General features: G+C 50.6%; 2 protein-coding genes across 4 annotated transcripts in view; one reads left to right on the top strand and one right to left on the bottom strand.

The window, feature by feature from the left end:
- Positions 1-2,991, top strand: part of DRC3 (dynein regulatory complex subunit 3) — a 33,645-nt gene extending 30,654 nt beyond the window's left edge. For all 3 annotated transcript variants that reach the window (XM_027568620.2, XM_027568619.2, XM_027568618.2), the window contains 2 exons: positions 1,967-2,098; positions 2,648-2,991. In XM_027568620.2, coding sequence (XP_027424421.1) covers positions 1,967-2,098; positions 2,648-2,761 — 246 coding nt within the window. In that variant the 3' untranslated portion in view covers positions 2,762-2,991. The remainder of the gene's footprint in view (positions 1-1,966; positions 2,099-2,647) is intronic.
- Positions 2,992-3,162: 171 nt separating this feature from the next.
- Positions 3,163-22,890, bottom strand: ATPAF2 (ATP synthase mitochondrial F1 complex assembly factor 2). Its single transcript, XM_027567888.2, has 8 exons — positions 22,586-22,890; positions 13,660-13,704; positions 13,253-13,398; positions 11,729-11,826; positions 10,350-10,430; positions 6,532-6,644; positions 5,882-5,997; positions 3,163-4,451 (listed from the first exon to the last, which is right to left on the bottom strand). Exons 1-8 carry the CDS (start codon positions 22,716-22,718, stop codon positions 4,314-4,316), a joined length of 870 nt encoding a protein of 289 aa, XP_027423689.2. The 5' UTR covers positions 22,719-22,890; the 3' UTR covers positions 3,163-4,313.
- Positions 22,891-23,110: the final 220 nt, after the last annotated feature.

Raw genomic sequence — 23,110 nt, 5'->3', positions numbered from 1 at the left:
GGTGGGGCCAAATCTGTCTTTCGAAGTCCTTCGGTGCTTTGGAAGGAAAAGCAGAAGGCGCGTGCTCCAGGAGGAAGCTGTGGCGCGGAGGGAGGGGGCAGGAGCGGCGCTGGCATCCCCAGTGGCCCCTGGCAAGGGCCCCTCCACTGGGGCCGGGGGCCGCGGGCCGCAAGCCTCGTGCTGCCACGAGCCGCTGCCATGTGCAGGGGGCCGAGGGAGGGCACACTTGCTCCCTGGGTGCTCTGAGCAGCCACGTGGGCGTCCCGCCGCAGTGGTGGGGCCCGCGCTCAGGCCCAGGCCACAGAGAGGACCTGCAAGTCCCCAGAGACTGTGCTCAAGTGACAAAAGTCATGCCGCCCCCACCCCAAGAAGTTGCTTTGAAACAAATGTGTCTTGAGGGCTGTGTCTTCACCTCCGTGAGGTCCAGCAAGACCCTCAGGGAGCCAGGAGCTTAGGAGACCTGCTATGACCCTTTTTAAAAGTAAAGAACCAGGGCGCCCGGGTGGCTCAGTTGGTTAAGCGACTGCCTTCGGCTCAGGTCATGATCCTGGAGTCCTGGGATCGAGTCCCAGGTCGGGCTCCCTGCTCAGCAGGGAGTCTGCTTCTCCCTCTGACCCTCTTCCCTCTCGTGCTCTCTATTTCTCAAATGAAAAAATAAAATCTTTAAAAAGGAAAAAAAAAGTAAAGAACCAGGACCTTCTCGTGATGAGTGGCTCTGGCTACTTTTAGATTACCGGGACTCGCTCCCGAGCAGGCTGCCCGAAGCCCTTCCCAGAGTCTGGCCCGGGACCTTCTCACAGAGATCTTCATGACTTCTTGTCATTTCTCCCATGTGGCCGTGCTAGCATCAGCTGCATCAGCTAGCCTGGCTTGTCTTCATGGGATTCTGTGGAAAACCACCATCCCGCGAGGTACTCACAGGCATTACAGGCATTACTCTGAAAAGAAGTCTGTGGCCAAATAAACTGGCAAACCAAGAGAGACAAAGTTAAAAGAGTTTACACTTTCCAGAGCCTTCTCTGTTTTATGCCCTGTTATGCAAGGCTTTCCCAAATGTATTTGACCAAAGAAAACATTTTTGGGGATTTTTCTGCAGAAATACTAATATCTCAAGATCCCATAGAACATATTTTGGAGACTATTAAGTTAACCACTACTATACTAAAGAATAAAAACAAGTATTTATCTGCTTGCAGTCCTCACAACAAATGGAACATTCGGGTCTTCTGCCTTTCCTTCAAAGCGTAAGCAGCGCTTTCGAAGTGCGCCCGCAGCCTTGCCCTGTTCTGGGGAATGATTCCACTTGATTTCCAACTGAGCCAGCTAAACAACAGCCATAGTGTGGGCACCTAGAACCAGCCAGGCCTGGTAGAGGGTGGTCATTCTCAACAACTTTTTACAAGGCAGAAAATGAGCTCAGGAGCAAGAAGGCAGGAGACGCCAAGCATAATCCAGAGTTCAATTGGGTTAACGTGAGGGGCAGTGGAGAGACAAGGTGGGGTGAGCAGCCATCGATTTATAGGGCCTTCTGTCCTCAGAGCAGCCCCGAGACCCTCAGCCAGCCTCGCACTTCCCACCCAGCCGGCAGGTGTCAGGCAAATCAGACTTGAGGGCCAACGATAGAGAACCACTGTGGGAGCAGACGTCGTGAGTGAGGTCACCTCTGGAACAACCACCTGCCTCCTCCCTGAAGGAAACACACTCCCAACTAGTACTGCAAAGTTGACACCTCGGTGGGCCCCTTCCCCATGGCGCTTGCCGTGGCGCGGGTCTGGGAGGCGTTGTCCCCGGAAGATGAGCTGGAAGAACGCTCTGATACAAAGGTGGGCGCTCCACTGGGCGCCGGGCAGCTGCCTCCACCAGCCAGAGGACACTCGGCTGTTCCCTTTCTCTTTGGCCCTCTGACTGAGTGCTCGGGGGCAGGGAACGTGACACACACGCTCATTTGATCTTTCTTGCTCACCAGCTTTTCGTCGACAAAGACACGATTGTTAATGCTGTCGGGGCGTCACATGACATCCATCTCCTGAAGATCGACAATCGAGAAGATGAGCTGGTGACCAGGACCAACTCTTGGTGTACGCACTTGGTGGACACGGTGAGTGGGCACTACCCTGGTCTAGGAGGCTGCACCCATTTCTCCAGCTACCAGCCGGAGAGAAAGGGGACATCTGTCCCTGGGAGCATATACTTTTGGCAATATGAAATACAGTTAAAAAAATTTTTTTAAAGATCTTATTTGTCAGAGAGAGAGAGTGCACGTACAAGCCGGGGGAACAGTAGAGGGAGAGGGAGAAGCAGGCTCCCGCTGGGCAAGCCCCATGCAGGACTCGACCCCAGGACCCTGGGATCATGACCTGAGCCAAAGGCAGCCTCTTAACCAACTGAGCCATCCAGGCGCCCCAAAATACAGTACAATTAAGGATGGTAGAATTCCACACTGAAGACAGACTTTAGAACCCACATGCTAACCCACCCTAACTCCTCCCTCGAAGAGATGAGCAGAACGCGGAGACTTTAAAGTAAATGAGGGATGCAACTACGCAAATTTCAAAGAACAACTTCCTTCTCCCCAAACTGTGCTCAGTAAAAGAATACCAGCAAATTCTCTGACTTTAGGACCTCGGGCTTTGCTTTCACCCCTCAGATCCACAAGGATGAGATCATGAGGAACCGCAGGCGAGTGAAGGAGATCAATCAGTACATCGACCACATGCAGAACGAACTGGACAACCTGGAATGCAGTGACGTCATAGATTAGGGCTGCGCCAGCCCAGACAGTTCTTCAGAACACAGTCATCGGCCCTCCCAGTGCGCACACACACCACACAAGTCTCCCTGACCGCCTCACAAGCGTTACTGGGAGTCTCTCAACCCACAGCACAACCCTTCCCCCCAGTACCATTCTTCTCCCACCCCTGGGGAAACCTCCAAATGTAGAGAAAAATAAAGGACCATGTCTCTTTTCTCCATTCTTTTTTTTTTTTTTTTTTAAGATTTACTTAGTGATTTGGGAGAGCATGAGCAGGGGGGAGAAGCAGAAGGAGAGAAAGCAGACCCCCCCCCCCACTGAACACAGAGACCGATGTGGGGCTCAATCTCATGACCCGAGATCATGACCTGAGCCGCAACCAAGAGTCAGTTGCTTAACCGACTGAGCCACCCAGGCACCCCCTTCTTTTCTCCATTCTTTAAAAAAAAAACAACATCAGAACTCCTATTCACACACGTGCAGGAGGAAAAGTCCAAGATGATCAGTTGGCCTTGCAGCTGGCCAGCCGCAGAGCAGCTTCCAAGGTGGCTGCTACACCCTTGGCCACGGCCTAACGTCAGCTGCGTGCCCACCATCTCTGCTGATGCGCCCAGGGCAGGCCTCCAGCGGCAGGCGGACGAGGCTGACGTGGACTGAGTCCTTCTCTTCTCCGTGTGTTGAGGAGGGACACGGGAGAGGCCGGAGCCCCGGCATAGCCGTGGGACCTGGGCCGGCCCATCAGGGTGGAGGCCATGGCTCCCTGCGTCTCTAAGGTTGGTCGCAGGGGCCACACGACCCTCCAGAGGTGAAGAGCACAGGCTGGGCCTCCCATGTCACCTCTGCAGCCTGAGCTCCATCTCAGGAATGAGAAGTGGGGAGGTGACGGTACCTCGTCTGAGTACAGTCAGGGCCTCAGGGAGAGCACCTGGCCTGTGGCCCCAGGAGACCGCACAGGGCACCCAGGGTGCGGCGAGTGGCCAAGTAGGAAGGACAGTCGGGGCTCCCTGAGCAGGACACTTACAAGTCAGCCGGCCTTGCCCTGCCCACCTGGGCTTTTAACCCACAAACAATGCATGCTTTCTATTTTCAAGAGTAAATGCTTTCTTCTAAAATACTAGGAACAAATAGAAATAACCAGTGTAGGACAAAAAGGACTCACTTTCGAAAGACTGATTAAAAAACCAGGGGAAAAACGTCTCCCAGCTGAGGGCCGCACAGAGCTGCGTGAGGCTCCCGGCCACGGGCAGCAGAGAGCAGGACGTGTCGTGGGAGGGAAGCCGTCTGACCTTGGTGAAGCCCAGACGTAGCAAGAGGAATGGAGGAAAGCAGAGGCGCAAATGAGAACAGGCCTCCACGCGTTCCCAGGGCAGACAGGTATTTAATAAAACCAGCTTGAGAGGAAGTCGCTCGTTCGCTTGTCCCGCTCGCTCGCTGCCAACTGGGCCAGGGGCGCCCGGCCGGGGCGCGGGCTGACCTCCACAGTCACGCTGGGTCCCGGGGGGCATGGCAGAGCGACGCCGAGCAGGGGCCCCGCGGGCCGGGGGACGCACCCGGCCAGGCCTCACTGCTGCAGGAGTTTGTGCTTCACCGTGGTGCTCTCGGAACAGAGGTGGACGAACAGGGTGCCGGCGGCCGTGCGTGCCCGCAGCTCCTGCAGCTCGTACTCGTGGGCCCACTCGATGTTGCCCCACTTCTGGATCTGAGCAGAGGACAGGACAGGCTGCTGCGTGGCTGGCAGGTGCCCAGCTGCCTCCCGGCCAGAGCCACATTCCATCCCCATAGCCGGGCTCGGGGGCCCAGGCCCCAATCTTGCCAAAACAGGAGACCCACGCAGGGGAGGCAGCAGGGGAGAACCCCCTGGTGGGCAGAGCAGGCACCCATGCTGATGGGGTGCAGACAGCTTGGGAGGGGTGCAGTCCAGGCCCAGGGCCCGTGAGCACCCAGACTGCCGGGTGGGCCTGGCCCCAAAACCACATGTGCATCTTCCCCGAGGGGGCGCCACCCGCATGCCGTCCTCCTCCCACAGGGAGGCTGGTGTGAGGCCACCTGCAAAATGTCATCCTCTGTGAGCTGCCTCACCAGGCTGGGCTGCAGTGCCCCCTCCCTGGCCAGAGGCCCAGCCGCCCCAGCCCATCCGGGCACCTGGGATCTGCCACGTCACACAAGCCACCGTCCCCACATGGACGACTGTTAATATGTCGTCCGAGGAGCATTTTATACTTTGAGGGAACAGGTAAGTCCCTGTTTTATGGCGGCTCGAACCTAAGAGCGGGTTTCTTGGCCCCCCACCCCCAACAAATCACCCCTGCCCATTCCATGTCTCTAGCAAGCCCCTTTCGCGGTAGAGAAACAGTTTTTCCCCCTGGCATTTTTCTGAGCAGATGACTAGATGGACTCAGGAAATAATGTCATTACAAAAGAGTTTTCATCATGCTAGGAGCCAATTTGTAATAGCAATTAACCTTCTGAGGTTGGAGAAAAAAACAGTAAAAAGACTGCAGAGAACGCCATAATTCTCAGAGTTAAAAAATGCAAATGACAGTGTAGCAAAACCGTATTAATTTCAAACCCACTAAATGAAAGCTTCTGTACAAATAGCAGCCCCCTGGTTGCTCTGCCATCCAGATGACCCGCAGTGCGAGGGCGCCTGGGCTCTTCGTGTCAGTGGGGCCCACCGTGCAGTTGTGCAAGCAGACAATCTTGACCCGCCCATGAACCCCTATCTGCCAAGTGCCGTGACCGCCTCAGTCTGGAGTTGCCCAGACCTGGCTCCAAACCCTGGCTCCAGCATTTTCCAGGGGTGTGACCCCGGACCTCAGTTTCCCCCTGTGCAAAATGGGGATAACAACAGCTCCCACCTGGCCAGGCTGTTCAGAAGAGGTGAGGCGATGAGGGGAGAGCTAAACATGTTGGAACATGGTGGCACTTACTACTGTTATATCACTGCTTCTTGACAATACTTTTGTGGGCCCTGAGTTTTGGTTTCTGGATGTACGTGAAAGTCACAAAAGGCCAAATCTACATAAAAACATTTTTGATGGGCTAGCTAGCCCACCCCACCCCCACCCCCTCCCTCAGTCTGAACCAGGGAGGGGAGAAGCGGGGACTCGGGCCGCGGACGCTCCTCACCTGGTACTCCTCCTCCAGGCGGGACAGCAGCACGGCCTGCTCCACGGTCAGGTGCAGGTCCATCAGGCCCAAGGTCAGCACCAGGGACTTGAGCTGGGTCACTACAAACTCAATCCCTGCAGGGACACAAGCCACATCAGGATCCAGGGCACCCCCACGCCAAGACAGGGCAGTTGCCAGACCTTCTCCTTGCGAGCCCCTGCAGCCCTGGAGAGGTACAGAAGTGCTCGGTGGGGGACCGATGGTCACAGGGGATGTGCGCTTTCTGGCCGGCTCTGTATCCATTCCCCATTCTTCTCAAAGAGTACTCCGATTTCCACTGGGGGTGTAATCCCTTTTCTGCTCCTGCCCGGGGAGGGGGGGAAGGGGGGGGCACATGACTTGAACCGGACATGTCAGAGGACTCCAGCCCCTGGTCCAGGGACTGGTTGGCAGATGGGCATGTGACTCAAGCCAGGCCAATGAGACTTGAAGTCAAGACGCCTGAAGAAGAAGGCAGAGCCAACTATCCCCTGCAAGGGTAGGAGCCTGCTGTCCTCCTGGGACTGAGTGGAAGGGTTAGTTAGCATCAGAGCCAGCCCCTCAAGTGTTCTGGTGATGCCTATATCCGTCATGCCACCCTCCCAGGCCATGGGAAACACCACGCATACCTTGTAGGGCCCACATGTTGTAAGATGCCAGGTGGCTGACGAGCACCTCCCGAGTCCTGGCTGGGATGCTGGGCCCCATTATGCTGGTGGAGGAGCCGATCTCCACGTCGTATCTGAAAGGAAAAGGCTTCGGCATGTCCCTGTGGTGCTGTGTGGCCCAGCTTTCACCCAGAAGTAAAGTCCTCAACTGCTAAGCATGCACGTGCCCTGTGACGGCTAGTCTTAGGGATTCTGGGAGCATCTATCACGATGGCCAGTGGCCTCCCCAGAGCAGAGCCAGAGTCCACACAGCTGCCTGAAATTCTAACTCCTTTGCCTAGAATCTCCATCAAAAGCATGGGGTGCCTTCTTTTTAAACCTTTTAAGAAAACTTTTCATATTTGAGACCACAAAAAGATTTCTTTAAAAAGTTATTTTCCTGGGGGCACCTGGGTGGCTCAGTTGGTTAAGCGACTGCCTTCAGCTCAGGTCATGATCCCGGAGTCCTGGGATTGAGTCCCACATCAGGCTCCCGGCTCAGCGGGGAGCCTGCTTCTCCCTCTGACCTTCTCCCCTCTCATGCTGTTTCTCTGCCTCTCTCTCTCAAATAAATAAATAAAATCTTAAAAAAAAAAAGAGTTATTTTCCTGGGGTGCCTGGGTGGCTCAGTCAGTTAAGCATCTGACTCTTGATTTCAGCTCAGGTCACAATGTTAGGGTTGTGAGATTGAGCCCTGCCTTGGGGTCTGCACTGGGCATGGAGCCTGCTTAAGATTCTCTCTCTCCTCTTGGTGAGGATGCAGAGAAGGGTGAACTCTCTTATACTGTTGGTGGGAATGCAAGCTGGTGCAGCCACTCTGGAAAATAGTATGGAGGTTCCTCAAAAAGTTGAAAATAGAGCTACCCTACGACCCAGCAATTGCACTACTGGGTATGTACCCCAAAGATACAAATGTAGTGATCCGAAGGGGCACCTGCACCCAATGTTTATAGCAGCAATGTCCATAATAGCCAAACTACGGCAAGAGCCCAGATGTCCATCAACAGATGAATGGATAAAGAAGATGTGGTTTATATATATAGTGGAATACTATTCAGCCATCAAAAAATAAAATCTTGCCATTTACAATGACGTGGATAGAACTAGAGTATTATACTAAGTGAAATAAATCAATTAGAGAAAGACAATTATCATATGATCTCACTCCTATGTGGAATTTAAGAAACAAAACAGAGGATTATAGGGGAAGAGAGGGAAAAATAAAAGACGAAATCAGAGAGAAAGACAAACCATTAAGACTTTTTTTTTCTTTAAATTTTGTTAGTTATGTTAATCACCATACATCATTAGTTTATGATGTAGTGTTCCATGATTCATTGTTTGTGCATAACACCCAGTGCTCCACGCAGAACGTGCCCTCTTTAATACCCATCACCAGGCTAACCCATCCCCCCACCCCCCTCCCCTCTAGAACCCTCAGTTTGTTTTTCAGAGTCCATCGTCTCTCATGGTTCGTCTCCCCCTCCGATTTACTCCCCTTCATTCTTCCCCTCCTGCTATCTTTCTTTTCTTAACATGTATTGCATTATTTGTTTCAGAGGTACAGATCTGTGATTCAAGTCTTGCACAATTCACAGCGCTCACCATAGCACATACCCTCCCCAATGTCTATCACCCAGCCACCCCATCCCTCCCACCCCCCACCACTCCAGCAACCCTCAGTTTGTTTCCTGAGATTAAGAATTCCTCATATCAGTGAGGTCATATGATACATGTCTTTCTCTGATTGACCTATTTCACTCAGCATAACACCCTCCAGTTCCATCCACATCGTTGCAAATGGCAAGCTCTCATTCCTTTTGATGGCTGCATAATATTCCATTGTGTATATATACCACATCTTCTTTATCCATTCATCTGTCGACGGACATCTTGGCTCTTTCCACAGTTTGGCTATTGTCATAAGAGACTCTTAATCACAGGAAACTGAGGGTTGCTGGAAGGGATGTGGGGGGGGATGGGGTAACTGGGTGATGGGCGTTAAGGAGGGCACGTGACGTAATGAGCACTGGGTGTTATATAAGACTGATAAATCACTGAACTCTACCTCTGAAACTAACAAAACACTATATGTTAATTAATTGAATTTAAATTAAAAAAAAAGATTCTCTCTCCCTCTGCCCCTCCCCCTCTTAAAAATTATTTTCCTGGGTGCCTGGGTGGCTCAGTCATTGGGCATCTGCCTTCGGCTCGGGTCACGATCCCAGGGTCCTGGGATCAAGTCCTACATCGGGCTCCTTGCACCATGGGAAGCCTGCTTCTCCCTCTCCCACTCCCCCTGCTTCTGTTCCCTCTCTGGCTGTGTCTCTCTCTGTCAAATAAATAAATAAAATCTTAAAAAAAAATTATTTTCCCTACAATAATATTTTTTAAAGATTTTTTTTTTTAAAGATTTTATTTTTAAGTCATCTCTACACTCAACATGGGGCCCAAACCCACAACCCTGAGATCAAGAGTCACACGCTCTACCGACTGAGCCAGCCAGGCGCCCCACGTTTTCTTACAATGATCTTTTATGTGTCTTATACCATCCAATCACTTTTTCAAATATTTATTAAGCCTCTACTGCATACAAGCCTTTGCTTTTGGTCTGGAACATGAGCTGGCTTTAAGAATGACACATTTTCAAGAGCAACAGTAACTACATAAAGAATAGGAAAAATGTAATACACTAAAAGCAATTTTTGTAATTTTCTTTCCTATGTAACTCATTTTTCCCATTGGTTTAGAAATATTCTTGCTGAAATTTCTAATGGTACAAATGGAGCACAGCAAATGGCCAAGCTGTTTTGTAAACTCTCAAGGATGAGAATCTTGAGTGCCACAGAAAGTGGACAATTTTGTCCCATGGCAGAGATCTCCAGGCACCTACACTAGTGTTACGTTTCATTAGACTCTGAAATGACACTGCATCTTCACAGCTCTTACGCAGTATTGTCGTTGTGACATTTTATTTGGTCCTTCAGTGCACCAGCTATGCGTTTTACTGTAAAACCAATGGATATCTGGCACGTTGTGGGCACTTGGGAAACGTGGACAAATGACACAGGCGGAGAGCGCTTCTGTGCAAAATGTTATGCCAAAAACTACTTGTATCAGCTTACAGAATACTGAGGTCAAGGTGGTACCACGGCAGCAACCCTCCCAAACCCCCCTGGAATGAAATGAAATTGAGTTTATTTCGCCACCATATCAATAGTTTGTGCAATTTTGCACAGAAGAATCTTTCCACTAGGGAAAAATACTGAGTATCATCCACTTCTAGAAGCCTTACGTCCACAGGATCGGTGTTCCCAGACTTGTCCTCATGTGTGTATATATCATACACACTGTTTTGGGATTCAGTTTAAAAAAAGGACAACGATTTTGACAATGACAGAGATGATCAGTGCCCAGATCTGTGCCTTTACCGTGTGCCAAGCAGGATGCTAGTCATCACTTAGTTTACCTCTCACAACACGCTAAAGGGTGGGGATGATGAGGCCCACTCACAGACGAGGAAGCTCAGAGAGCTCAAGGCACTAGCCCCAGATCACACAGCCAATCATGGCAGAGCTGGGGCTCCATCCCCACGCAGCACGCACTTGGTGCGTGGTGACTGATGCTAATTTGAGGAGGATTTTTTTCCAAGGGGGCCGGCCCTATCCCTCAACATCCGGGAGCTGTTGAATCCCATGGGTGCTCTGAACTCAGAAAGTCAAGCAGCTAAGGGCTTCAGCGGTCCAGTGTGACCCCTGACCCCACCAGCCTGCCCAAGCCTGCGGGGCTGTGCATCTCACCTCTTCTCGGCCCATTCCATGATTGGGTCCCACTCGTTCTTTTGCAGTTCGACTAACGTCGCCGGCTCTTCCACCCTGTAGCTAATTCATTGCAAAAATCACCTTCATTAATAAAAAAGGTATAATTCCTTCACTCAGTGACAGACAATGGAAAAACCTAAAAGGCAAGAGTAAAATAAAACTTCTCAACTGCCCCCGCCCCGGCCAAGCTCTACAAGTCCTTCCCTAAAGCAGCAGTTCTCAGAAGGTAGCCTCGGGGCCAGCAACAGAGAGTCCCCTAGGAACTTGCTACAAAGGCCAGTTCCCAGGTCCCACCCCACACCTACGGAAAGCAGAACCTCTGGGGGTGGAGACCAGCAATCTGTGTTTTAACGAGCCCTCCAGGGGATTCTACCACAGGCTTGAGTTTGAGAACTACTGTCCTAAACGTCCCTTGTTACTTCACAGGCCAAGGCTTGCAGCACTAGGTCAATGCGATTCTAAACACTAATACTGCACCCCCAGATCCACACCCACCTGACCCTAGGATGCTGCGCCAGCTCAAGTCACTGCACCTCTACCTCCCCTAATCCTTCTAAGAGACTGCGCCCCTTGGCCACAAACTGCCTGTGCACACTGCATGAGCCTGAACGGCTCCCGACGCAGCTGCTGGCTTGGGTCCCCACCTGGTGCCAGGCTATCCCACTTGTTTCGACCAAGAGACACAGAAATGGGAGTCAGGTGTGGGGAGCTGAGGGGAAAGGCCCCTGGGGACCAGAAGATGAGGGGGCACCGGGGAAAGCCACAGTGCAGTGTGAGCAGCAGGGAGAAGAGAGGTCATGAGTGCACAGGAAAATGGGCGGCTGAGAGGAGAGTGCAGCTTGACCAGGTCTGCTGTTTCTCGAACTTTCCTTCAACACCACTGGCCAGTTAGCTAAAGAACCTAGACACGAGGGGAGAATTCAGAAGTGGAAGAAGCCCCTGACATCAACCACCAACCATCCCTGTGTCCAAGCGGATGAGTGACGACAAGGATGCCTACATGAGGATGGGTGGAAGTCCAGGATCGGAGGCCCCGCTGGGGGTTGAAAAGTGACCCCCTTGGTCCTGGAGCCTGCAAGAGCTGCATATGCTACCCCCGCACCCCAGCCCAGACCCAGGGATAGCTGCTGGGCCGCAGGAGAGGAGCACCCGGTGCTCTTGTAAGGCAGCAGCCTGAGGAGCCCTCCCCCCCAGGGATCCGCAGGGCAGCTAAGTGGTGATGTCAGGCAGACCACCTCCCTGCCCTGGCAAAGGAAGGGTCTGCCTCTCCTTCCGCTGATAACGGTCTGGGCAAATGAGGCAAACAGCCCAGGGGGCCCGCTCAGTCCCAGGGGAAGGCCCATCTAAATGTCAATTACCAGATGGTGTCAGTGTCCAGAAACTTCACAGCTGCCCGGATCAGCTGGTCCTTGTTCCGCTGGGTAGGGTTGTCTAAAGACGTGTTGCACAGTGTGGTCTGAAGCAAGAGGCAAGAAGCACTGTCACCACCGCTGGGCCCAGGCAAATGCACTGCGCTCCAGAAGGATACTGCTGCTGACCCAGAGCAACACGGAGAACCCAGACAGCACCACCCAGGGAGTGCCAGAGCCAAATGGAAGCCCTAGACCCCTGGTATCTCCACAACCTCAGCTGCAGCCCATCTACTGAGCGCCTTTGTCCGCCAGGCTCGGAGCCGAACGCAGCGTGACAGCCCGTGGGCCCAGGGGAGACTCATAGTCACCCCAGGAGTTACAAACCTCCCCCAGGTCTCACGATCCCACTACCAGGCTCTGCTATATTTCAATGAATCCTCATGACACCCTCTGGAGTAGGTACTACTATCACAACCATTTCAGAGATGTAGAAACTGAGGCCTAGAGAGGTCAGTTACTAGAACTCAGATCTGACTGAGAAGCCCCAAGCTGGCTCCCTGACCACCTCAGGAAGCAGGGAAACAAATGAGCCAAACCAGAAGCAGGGTGACTTTCCCAGCTAGGTGGCTTCGGTACTAGGACAATTAGTTTGTAGCCGTGTCACCCTCATTTCCTCAGATAGCCAAAGGAGCAGGCCAGCCCCACGGCAGGCTGTGAAGATGCTGAGGACGCCCGCCTGGGTCTGTAAGTCAAGGCCAAGCACGTGAATGACCAGGACAACAGCACCGTTTCCCGTGCTGACTGAGTGTTCTCCCTGTGCCAAGAACCATACCAAAGATGTTCCAGCATCACATCATCCCGTCCTCATCACCTTTCACAGATGGGGACCACGGGGCTGAGAAGGGCCAGTAGCTTGCCCAAGGTGACGGTTTGGAAGCCGCAGAGCCCAGACCTGAAGAGTTTAGCCAGCCCCTGTCCCGGTCTGTTCTAGCGTCTCAGCGAGCCACCATGTGTGGATGGAGGGCGCGCTCCAAGGGGAGCTGTCCCACCTCACCCACCTGGCCCCGTGCGTTCCTACACTCAACCAATACCCACTGAGTGCCAACTGAGCCTCAAGCGCAGGGCTGGCTATGGACTGGTGAGACAAACATGGCCCTGCCCCTCTGGGCTCACCAGGCAGTGGAAGAGACAGACTCTGAGAGTGCAAACATCGAATGGACAATTATCAATTGCATATGTGCTGGCAAAATAAATGAGCAGGTGGCGTGACAGAAAATAAGAGAGCTGGGCATCGAGGGAAGGTGACACCTGTCCTGAGACCAGAGGAGGAACCAGTCATCCAGGATGGTGTTCTGAGCACGGGAACCACAGGGGGCCAGGCGGGGAACAGTCAGCACGTTCAAGGAGGTGAGTGTGGCAGAAGTCCACCCCCGAGGGCCTTATCCGAATTTGGAAAGGAGTCTCGATTTTTGCCAGCTACCCTAGGAAGCCAGCCGCGGGCATTGGGGTAGAGGTTCGGGAACTTGTTACCAGGTGCATGGTGTAGAACTTGATGGTGTCCTGCTGGGAGTCCCATTCAGTGGCCACCGCGATGGCCAAGGCCTCGCTGGGGACAGTAAAGAGCTTGGCTTGGGGAGTTTTCAGCTTCCTGTGGTCCAGGTTTATCTCAAAGCCACCTTGAAAGATCAAATGAAAAGCTCTCAGGGATTGTTAAGTGGAATCAAGTGACCATTCCTATATTTAGCTACTTGAATCAGTGCAGACAAAGACAACTGTGAGTCCCTTCATGGAGGGCTTACAGAAACCTCCCCAACAAAAGCACGAAGGGTAATCTCACCACTGAAACCGGCCAGAGATGAAAAATGTTTCTACCCATTCACAGGGGAAAAAAAGGAAAAGAAAAAGAAAAAGAGGCAGTCAAAATTTCAGACACTCACCTTCACCCTGTGTGATGCTGACATTCTGATAAAACCTCTTCCTTTCTGTAAAAGAGATTTTTCAAAAAGGCAGTTTAAAATAACATCGAGACGGCTCAGGAAGTGACAAGACCGGCTTGTGTCATTACTGCTAATGCTGATTGATTGGCTTGATTTTCATATCGCTATTCAAGGTCTGCCCTACTCTACGTGGTGTAATCAACGGCTCCTGATTAAAGCTGGGGCGGGGGGGGGGGCGGGGAGGAGGGCATTCACTCTCCAGGGATGAGGGAAGGACGGGACACACTGGTCAGGCCCCCACCAGCCCCCGAGCCCAGGGACAGACAGTCTGATCGCAAAGCATCTCGAAGCCGCGAACTATCTGATGCGACAGATTCTTCTAGCACCTTCTGCTTTAATTTCTAGGCAGGCCCCCCACACACACACCACCCCCGCCAGCACTGCCCCCATGCCAGAACAATGTGCCCCAGTCCAAAGATGGTGTCTGAATGCGATAAAGCCAGAGACCTATTTTGGGCAAGAGTCTGATGCCTCTAAGACGGCAAAAGAGGAAAAGCGGTATGGACATGCGCGTGCATGTGTGTGGCACACAGGAAGTGAGGAGAGATCCCAGGAGCATCTCTCAACCTCTCTATCCAATTAATTAACCTAATTAACCAGCATGCCTGCGTATTCAACGGGAACTCCAAACGTTCCTTTAAGAAAGGGGAAAATAGGGCGCCTGGGTGGCTCAGTCAGTTAAGCAACTGCCTTCGGCTCAGGTCATGATCCCAGAGTCACAGGATCGAGTCCCGCATCGGGCTCCCTGCTTGGCAGGGAGTCTGCTTCTCCCTCTGACCTTCTGCCCTCTCATGCTCTCTCTCAAATAAGTAAAATCTTTTTTAAAAATTTTTTAAAAAGTGGGGAGAATATGCGACCTGTTAGATCTGAAAATAACTTGAATATAACCTTCTATGAAAATGTAAACAAGGGCGCCTGGGTGGCTCAGTTGGTTAAGCGACTGCCTTCGGCTCAGGTCATGATCCTGGAGTCCCGGGATCGAGTACCACATCGGCCTCCCTGCTCAGCGGGGAGTCTGCTTCTCCCTCTGACCCTCCCCTCTCTCATGCTCTCCCTCTCATTCTCTCTCTCAAATTAATAAATAAATAAAATCTTAAAAAAAAAAGAAAATGTAAACAAATCCCCCCTCTTAAAACTAAGAGTGCCTCCTAAGGAATTATGCAGACTCCGTTTACTAATAAAGAACAAATAGGTCACATTTTGGAAGCTAAAAACCATAACCTAGCTGTAACATTTGCAATAAACACAAAACCTTGGGGCGCCTGGGTGGCTCAGTTGGTTAAGTGACTGCCTTCAGCTCAGGTCATGATCCTGGAGTCCCGGGATCGAGTCCCACATCACGCTCCCTGCTCAGTGAGGAGCCTGCTTCTCCCTCTAACCCTCCCCCCTCTCATGTGCTCTCTCTCTCTCTCATTCTCGTTCTCTCAAATAAATAAATAAATCTTTAAAAATAAATAAATAAACACAAAACCTTGCCTCATTTGCTTGTTCGTTCTGTCACAAAAATCACTGGGGTTAAGAGCCTTCAGAGTCCCTGACTAAAGTCACTTGTTGGACACACTGATGCAGCATGGGGAGGAGGAGATTCATTCACTTTGAATGCTTTAGGAAAAAAAAAAACCCAAAGAACAAAAACCACGCTTAAGTTAAAATTAAGTCAAACAGACAATGAAAATCAGGAAAACTTCATTTGTGCGGGGGGGGGGGGGGGGGGGGGGAGGGTTGGTGGAGGGAGGGTGTCTGGCCTCCAAACGTGGTGTTTTTCGGTTTTCCACATCACATCAGTTTTTTCATCAGTCTCGTGCTCTATCGTTGACGCTTTCCCAAAAAGGGCGCCAAATTGCATTTCCACAGCTGTGTGTTACTCAACAAAGGCCCAAACTGTTTACCAACCAAAAAAAATTGCACGTCTACCATGTGCCAGGTACCATTCTAGGTATGTGGGATCAAACAACAAATAAAAATGCCAAAAATCACTGTCTTTATGTAGTTTAAATAGTTAAAAAAAAAAAGTGATAGGATCTGGCCACCAAGATGATGCTGTATTATCAGGGCATGAATTGCCACCTCTATCTGAAATCATAATAGCGATTCTCTCACGCGTTTAACACCAAAATGGAATGTTTACCCCATGCTGGTGCTTTTGAATGCCCCAAGTTCACGTGCCATCCGGTCACATTCAGAGAGTGGATGAGACACGAATCTGGAGGCCTCCTTGTGTAGGTCTGGAGGCCTGGATTGAGGCACCCGGACCACATCCAGTATGTTCTCCAATGCCTGAGCTGGGCAACATGTCCAGAGCCAGACCAGGCAGGAAGTGGGAAGAGCTGTGAAAGCTGATTCATCATCACTGGGGGAAGGATCTGCCCTCATCAGCAGGAAGTGCCAGCAGAGAGCATTCTAGCACATGGCTGGACACAGCCCTGGGAGATGGGCCCAAGAGACCTGGATTCCGGACAGAAACTGACAGCAAGGGCTGAACCTAAAGCTGCCAGGATGGCGAGGTTTCCCATGAGGGAAGTCTTTTTTTCCCCTCTGCTTTGGTGGTCAGGCCTTGCTTCCTCTGTCCTGGCCAGGTCCCCCTCTGTGCCTGATTAAGAAGAAAAAAATGGAAGGGAGTGGGAAGGATAGAAGGGCGAGGCTGGGTCAACCAAAATTGCTCGTAACAGCAGTAAACCCTGCAGAAAGACAGGACAGCTCCAGGCAAAAGGAGCACAAAGGCTGCCGGGCCTCTGAAGAGGGCAGGCACCCCCCGTGCAGCGTGTTTTAGACAGGTGCTCTCCTGAATGCAGTGGATACGTGGAGGGGCAAACTCACCTTGGAACAAACTTCGGTGAGTACTAATCCTGTTCCAGGAAGCGGGGTAAGTCTTGGGGATCGAAATCAAAGCTTGCCCTGCCCTCAGGCACTTCCTGTCTACTGGGAAGCCAAACACTAAACCAGCCAAACAGTCACTGATGGCCAAAGGCCAAGGATCACTGGAGACACACACCAGGAGAGCCTAATCTCATCATGGGATAAAGGAAGACCTCCAAGCGGTCAGATTTCCTCCGAGACCTGATGGTGAGGAAGGAGTTACCCAATCTGCACGGATGGATTCGTTTCTTGGGGTGGGGTGGGGGGGTGGAAGGCATTTCTAGCAGAAGAAACAGCTTACACGAAGGTCCTCAGCCTCAGCCGCATGAGAGTTTGGAGAACTAAAACCATGGACGAAAGGACAAGACTGATCTGTGCCAGATCTGGGGGAGGGGGTTGGGTAGGTCACAGTGTGGAGGCATAGGGAGCCAAGTTAGGGATTCACATAAGCAAACAAAGCCAGGATCTAGAAAATCATTTGGTGGAATCCATGACCCCCAACAATGTTCTTTTTTTTTTTTTTTTAAGATTTTATTTATTTATTTATTTGAGAGAGAGTGAAAGAGATAGCATGAGAGGGAAGAGGGTCAGAGGGAGAAGCAGACTCCCCGCTGAGCAGGGAGCCCGATGTGGGACTCGATCCTGGGACTCCAGGATCATGACCTGAGCCGAAGGCAGTCGCTTAACCAACTGAGCCACCCAGGCGCCCCCCCAACAATGTTCTTCACCTGGGCCCTCAATGGCCTTGAGTCACAGAAAATAAATGATGAGACCCGGAACCCTGAAGCACCCATGTTCTCAGTGAACACGGGACGAACTGACAGCAACAGGAACCTCATCTTTAAAGATGAAATTAACAGCCTAGCCTTTGAGCTCACACAGAACTCCGGTCTATTCTGAGTATGAATCGCTCCCTTTACAGAACATCTGTTTCAGTGGCAAAAACACACTCAGTGCCTTTTAGGTGTGGATTATGCAGATACAAAGAAATAGGTACGTGAAAAAGTGTTGAATTAAAAGCTGGCCACAAGAAAACAGGCTATTTAAGCAGAGAACTTAAAAAACTACTCATGTGTAGTGCTGAATTGGAAATTAATGTCCATCAGCAGGTCCCTTTTTCCTATGGGGTTTTTTCAATCCATATAAAGAAACAGGGTGTTTCTGTGTCACTTCCCCTACATTCCTCCTCCTGTCCCAGGCCTCACAGACTAGTGAGTGATCTTTCTACCAGACTCAATTTTCACCGGGCCTTTGCTTTGGAAAGACTCAAAGCCTCAGGACTACGACTCCCACAGTGCACCAAGAACAGAGGAAGTGCCCTCTGCCAGAGGTCTCAACACCTTTTATCTTTTTAAACAGTGCCATCTGGCGGTCCTTAAGCCTTAAAGCTACATTTGACTTAGGGCATCCCTCCATCCATAATCCTAGGGCGGCTCCAACCGTTTTCAGGTATCAAAATTCTTCAGACCAACTATTTAAGAACTCTTACAACTCAATGATAAAAAGACAACCCAATTAAAAACTGGCCGAAGAATCTGAATAGAGACTTCTCCAAAGAAAATATACAAAATAAGTACATGAAAAGATGCTGGACGTCATCATCATCAGGGAAACGCAAAACAAAACGAGGAGAAACTATTTCACACCCACTGGGATGGCTATAAATAAAAAAAAAAAAAAAACAGATAATAACTAGTGTTGGCAAGGATGTGGACAAAGTGGGACCTTCATACACTGCTGGTGGAAATGTAAACTGAAAAAGCGTGGCAGTTAAACCGTGGAAGAGTGTGGCAGTTCTCAAAAAGTCAAACAGTTGCCATGTGACCAGCAAGTCTACTCTTAGATCTGTACCTATGAGAAATGAAAACATATACCCAAACAAAAAACCACAAACAAAAAAAAACATATGCCCACATAAAAACTTATAGCCAAGTGTTTATAAGCAGCATTCAGAATAGCCAAAAGAGGGAAACAACCCAAATGTTCATCAGTGGATGAATGGATAAGTAAGATATAAGGCCATACAATGGAATATTACTCAGCTATGAAAGACAATGGAGTACTGATAAATGCTACAACTTGGATAAACCTTGAAAATAGACTAAATGTAAAAAAGCCAGCCAGAAAAGACCACATTCCATTTATGAAATGTCCAAACTAGGGAAATCTATACAGACAGAAAGTAAAATAGTGGTTGTCTAGGGAGAATGGGAAAGGCAGGGAAGAAGATGATAGCTAGAGGGTACAGGGCTTCTTTTGGGGTGACAAAAGTGTTCTAGAACTTTGTTGATAGTTGTACAACTCTGTGAGTATACTAAAAACCACTGAATTATACATTTTAAATAAGTGAACTATAAGTGAATTGAATCTCAATAAAGCTGTTAAAAAAATCTTCAGGGCAAATGCATCTGCCACAGCAAGTAATGTAAATGAGCTAAATTATCTAAAGACAGTTTTTTTCCAAATTGCTCTACCAGCCTGGGGAGGGGTTGGCCAACTTCTTCCATAAAGAGCTAGAGTAAATATTTTAGCCTTGGCAGGCCATATGGTCTCTGTTGCAACCAGTCAACTCAGTAGTTAAAGTAGCCTTAGATTATACGAAAATGAATGGGCATGGCTGTGTTCCAATAAAACTTTATTTAAAAAACAGGTGGCAGGCTGGGATTTATCTACAGAATCTCCCTCAACCCAACACAACCATTCTATGAAGACAGGCCAAGTAATGCCTCTGAAGTGGTAGACCGTGAGAAGCTAAATGACTTGTCCAGGTGACAATTTGAAAACAGAGGAGACAAGACTTTCAGCCTTGACTTCACTGGGTGTTGCACTCAGCCAGGCATGCAGCCTCTCCAGAACACCTTCCCCTCTCAACAGCTGATGGATCTCTGACAACTGGCACAGAGCCGGACCACCACATACCCTCACACAGGCCTCCTTGCTGCAAAATCTCCTCTAAAACCCCAGTTATCCTTTCCCAGCCCCCTCCTCTCCTGACAACCTTCCCTGGCATGGCCATTCCTAAGGAGCCAAGTTCAATCTGCTTGCCAGAGTCTTCATGGAGAAGGCCCCCACTTGGGTTTAATATTGCACCATTTCTAAGACTCAAAGTGGTAATGTCTTTGCAGTGCACTCACAGGCCTGGTCTCATGGACCTCTCTCCCACTGGGCCTCGTTTTTTCATTCCTATTCTCTTTCATGTGCCAGCTACTTGCAAGAGCCTAAACCAGTAAAGTCTGCAGTAGAAAGGAAACAGAGATGGTAGATCACTTGCCACCATAATGGGAAATGGCACCGCTAATCCAAAAGAACAATCTGCCTGTGCCAGTTTCAGTGAACGCCATACATGTCCGCTTCGGTCATGTTGAACCTTCCCGGGATGTTGTAAAGGAAACTCTCGTTTTCCTTTACAGATTCACACAGACCCTCTCTGCTCCAAATGCCTGTGGGGTTTGCCACCAATCAACTCTGTGACATCAGCTGGGTGCCCTACAATTCAAAGAAGTTCTGACACTATCTGCCTGGAGATAGCATTGGATCCCAGAAGTTAAGGACTCATGAGTCCCACAAGACTGCATTCCCCGCTTCCTTCAGATGCCAACTGCAAGCCCAGGTTGTCTCCCATGCTTCTGACCGCTGGCTATACATCAGAGGTTCCCAGGACCCCTCCTCAGATTTGATGAATTTGCCAGAGCAGCTCATAGAACTCTAGATAAAGATTTAACTTACTAGATTACCAGCTCATTATAAAAGGATATAACTCAGGATCAGCCACATGAAGAGATGCACAGGGCAAGGTTTAGGGGAAAGGGTGTGGAGCTTCCATGCCTTCTCTGAGCATGCTATTCTTCCAGCATCTCCAAGTGTTCACCACCCCTGAAGCTCTCTGAACCCCACAGTTCAGGGATTCTATGGAGGCTTCATTATACAGGCATTGTTGATTAAATCACAGGCCATTAGCAATCAAGTCCATCTCTCCAGCCCTTCTCCCCTCCCCAAGGGCCAGGGGGTGGGACTGAAAGTACCAAACCTCTAATCTTGCGGTTGGTTCCCCTGGCAACCAGCCCCCATCTTTAGGTATTTTCCAAAAGCCACCTCATTAACATAACCTCAGGTGTGGTTGAAAGGAGCTTATGAATAACATACTGCTTTCAACTTTATATCTCTGGAGCTACTTTAGGACAAAAGATCAAATATAACAAAAGCCTCTTCCATAGCTCTTATTGCTTAGTAAATTACAAGGGTTTTAAGAGATGTGTGCCAGGAACTGAAGGGAGAACAAATATAGACAGTTGACCCTTGAACAATGTGGGTTGGAACTGCACAGGTCCACTCACACCTGGATTTTTTACAGTACGGTAAATGTTATTTTCTCTTCCTCCTGATCTTTTCCTTATGATTCTAATCTTCTCAATAACATCTTCTTTTATCTAGCTTACGTTAAGAATATTGAATATAATACATGTAACATACAAAATGTGTGTTACTCGACTGCTATCGGTAACACTTCTGGTCAACAGTAGGTTATTAGTAATTAAGTTTTGGGGGAGTCAAAAGTTATATGTGAATTTTCGATGTGGGGGGCTGGTAGTGGTGCCCCCAACCCTTATGTTGTTCGACGAGTCAACGGGATATTTCTTCTTATAACTCACAATATCACAAATGCCCCTCCTTCTTCTTCTTTACTGGCTCTTCATGGCCCACTTTCAGGCCCTTCAACTTGGACCCTGACAGGTGAAAGCTCAGGCTACTTGCTGTATCCAGCTCTCTCCCCCATTTGTATAAAATTATGAAACTTAACAGAAGGACCCTCAGAGGCAACCTAGTCCTTCAACTCATGAAGGAAAATGAGGCCCAAAGGAAGCAGTCCGGCGCCCAAGATCACACAGTACCTCAGAGGTTCAGCCAGCGTTAGACCCCAGATCTGTACTTCTGCCACAATGTCAAACTACCTGGAGAGTTCTAGATTTTTTAAAGTAAGTAGTGTTACAGCAAAGTCCCTCACAGCCTGCAGTCACCTCTGAACTTGTTCTGGCCGCCAAATACTCTTCCTCCTCCTCTCCACTGAACTCCAACTCATCTATCAAGACTCAGCTGAAATGTCCTTTCATTCAAGACCCTTTCCTGACCCTCAAAACCTCCAAGATGGGAGCACGTGCTTCCTTATGTTCTCACAGCTTCTTTGTACTTCCCTTATTGCAGGATATTATACGCTGTTGTTTAATGAGACTAGTATAACCTGCAGTGATCTATGACAGTGATAGTTAGGTAGGACCATGCCTGCCTTGAAGACCACCCTGCCTCCAGCTCTCAGCACAGAAAAACTGAATGAAAAGAGTGTTACTACTCTTCACTCATTTAAGAGAGTCATTCCCACTCTTACCCTAAAACTCTCCCCAGAATCAGTGAAAGAGTCACTACCTTCTTCTAGGCCTTATCAGTCAGAATGAGAGAAAGGAGGCACCAGGGTCAACTCCTGAGAAGAAACGGCAGGTATTGTGGTAGGACAGTGGGAGGGAGGGCCAGGAAACCTGCAGAGAAACTGGCCAGGATGGAAGACTGAATGGCCACTGAATGCCCCGGTTCCAGGACCCTTCTGTGCCCAGCCATGGGGACACAGGAAAAGGTCAGGCCGACTGATGCCCTCCACAAATTTCTGAGTGTGCTCTGTGACCTAGGTGTAGTACTGATCGAGAACCCGAGTTTCCCTGTCTGAGAACAAGAATGCCATCTGCTTTCCTTATTGGAAAAGAAAACCATAAGCTTTGAGAAAAGCTGCACGTGCCAAATGGCAACTACCGTCTCACGCAGTGACGCGATGTGTGCCCTCGGGTGGTCTGCCCTTGCCTGGGCTTCTATTTTCCCCGATCCACAGGGGGACCCGATTGAACTGCGTAACCTCACGAGCTTGAGCCCTGCCTCGGTTACCCCGCCCTGCACAGCCGAACCCCTCAGCCCACCTTAGCCCGGCTCGGGCCCTGGCCAAAAGAGAATGTGCCCTGGCCTCCCTCACCTGTTGGGGGCGCGTAGGCCCGGGCAGGGATCAGGGGGTTTGGCCCCGGCCGCACGGAGGCGGTGAGGGCACCCCGGGGCGGGTTCAGGAGGCGGCGCCCGGCGTGCCGCAGCCGGAGGCAGCTCCTCCACATCGCGCCCGAGAGCCTGGGAGGACGACCGGCGCGAAACCTGAGAGCAGGAAACGGAGCGAAGGGATCCCCAAAGCCGCACGCTCAGGCTGTACGGAAACCTGCCTCTACCTCCCCAGCGCCCTCAGCCTCCCCTGGACGCCGCCATCTTCCGCATGACACCAGCGGCGCGCCGTCGCTCCTGCGCGCCTCCTGCGCACACCCCCTTCGATCAGCATCACAAACGCACCTCGCCCCGCCCCCTCCACGCTGCGCCTCGGGAAGAAGACTACAAGTCCCAGAGGGCCTCTCGCGCACCCCGCCACGTGTTTTCTCCGCCCGCCAATGAGTGGAAGCGCCGCGTGAGCCTGTTCCCGCCCCCCCCGGCGTGCCTGAGCCAATCGAAAAGGTGGTGT

The sequence above is a fragment of the Zalophus californianus genome, chromosome 16, assembly GCF_009762305.2.
Source record: "Zalophus californianus isolate mZalCal1 chromosome 16, mZalCal1.pri.v2, whole genome shotgun sequence".
Classification (NCBI taxonomy): Eukaryota; Metazoa; Chordata; class Mammalia; order Carnivora; family Otariidae; genus Zalophus; species Zalophus californianus.
Note: the sequence above shows the minus strand (reverse complement) of the source record. Positions and strands in the feature narration are given on the sequence as shown.

Excerpts from the sequence above, each read along its gene's own strand:
- ATPAF2 (XM_027567888.2), bottom strand. The coding sequence starts at position 22,718 with ATGTGGAGGAGCTGCCTCCGGCTGCGGCACGCCGGGCGCCGCCTCCTG. Across the intron at positions 13,705-22,585 it reads GGCCTACGCGCCCCCAACAG|AAAGGAAGAGGTTTTATCAG; the intron begins GTGAGGGAGGCC and ends TCTCTTTTACAG. Across the intron at positions 5,998-6,531 it reads CAACATGTGGGCCCTACAAG|GGATTGAGTTTGTAGTGACC; the intron begins GTATGCGTGGTG and ends GTGTCCCTGCAG.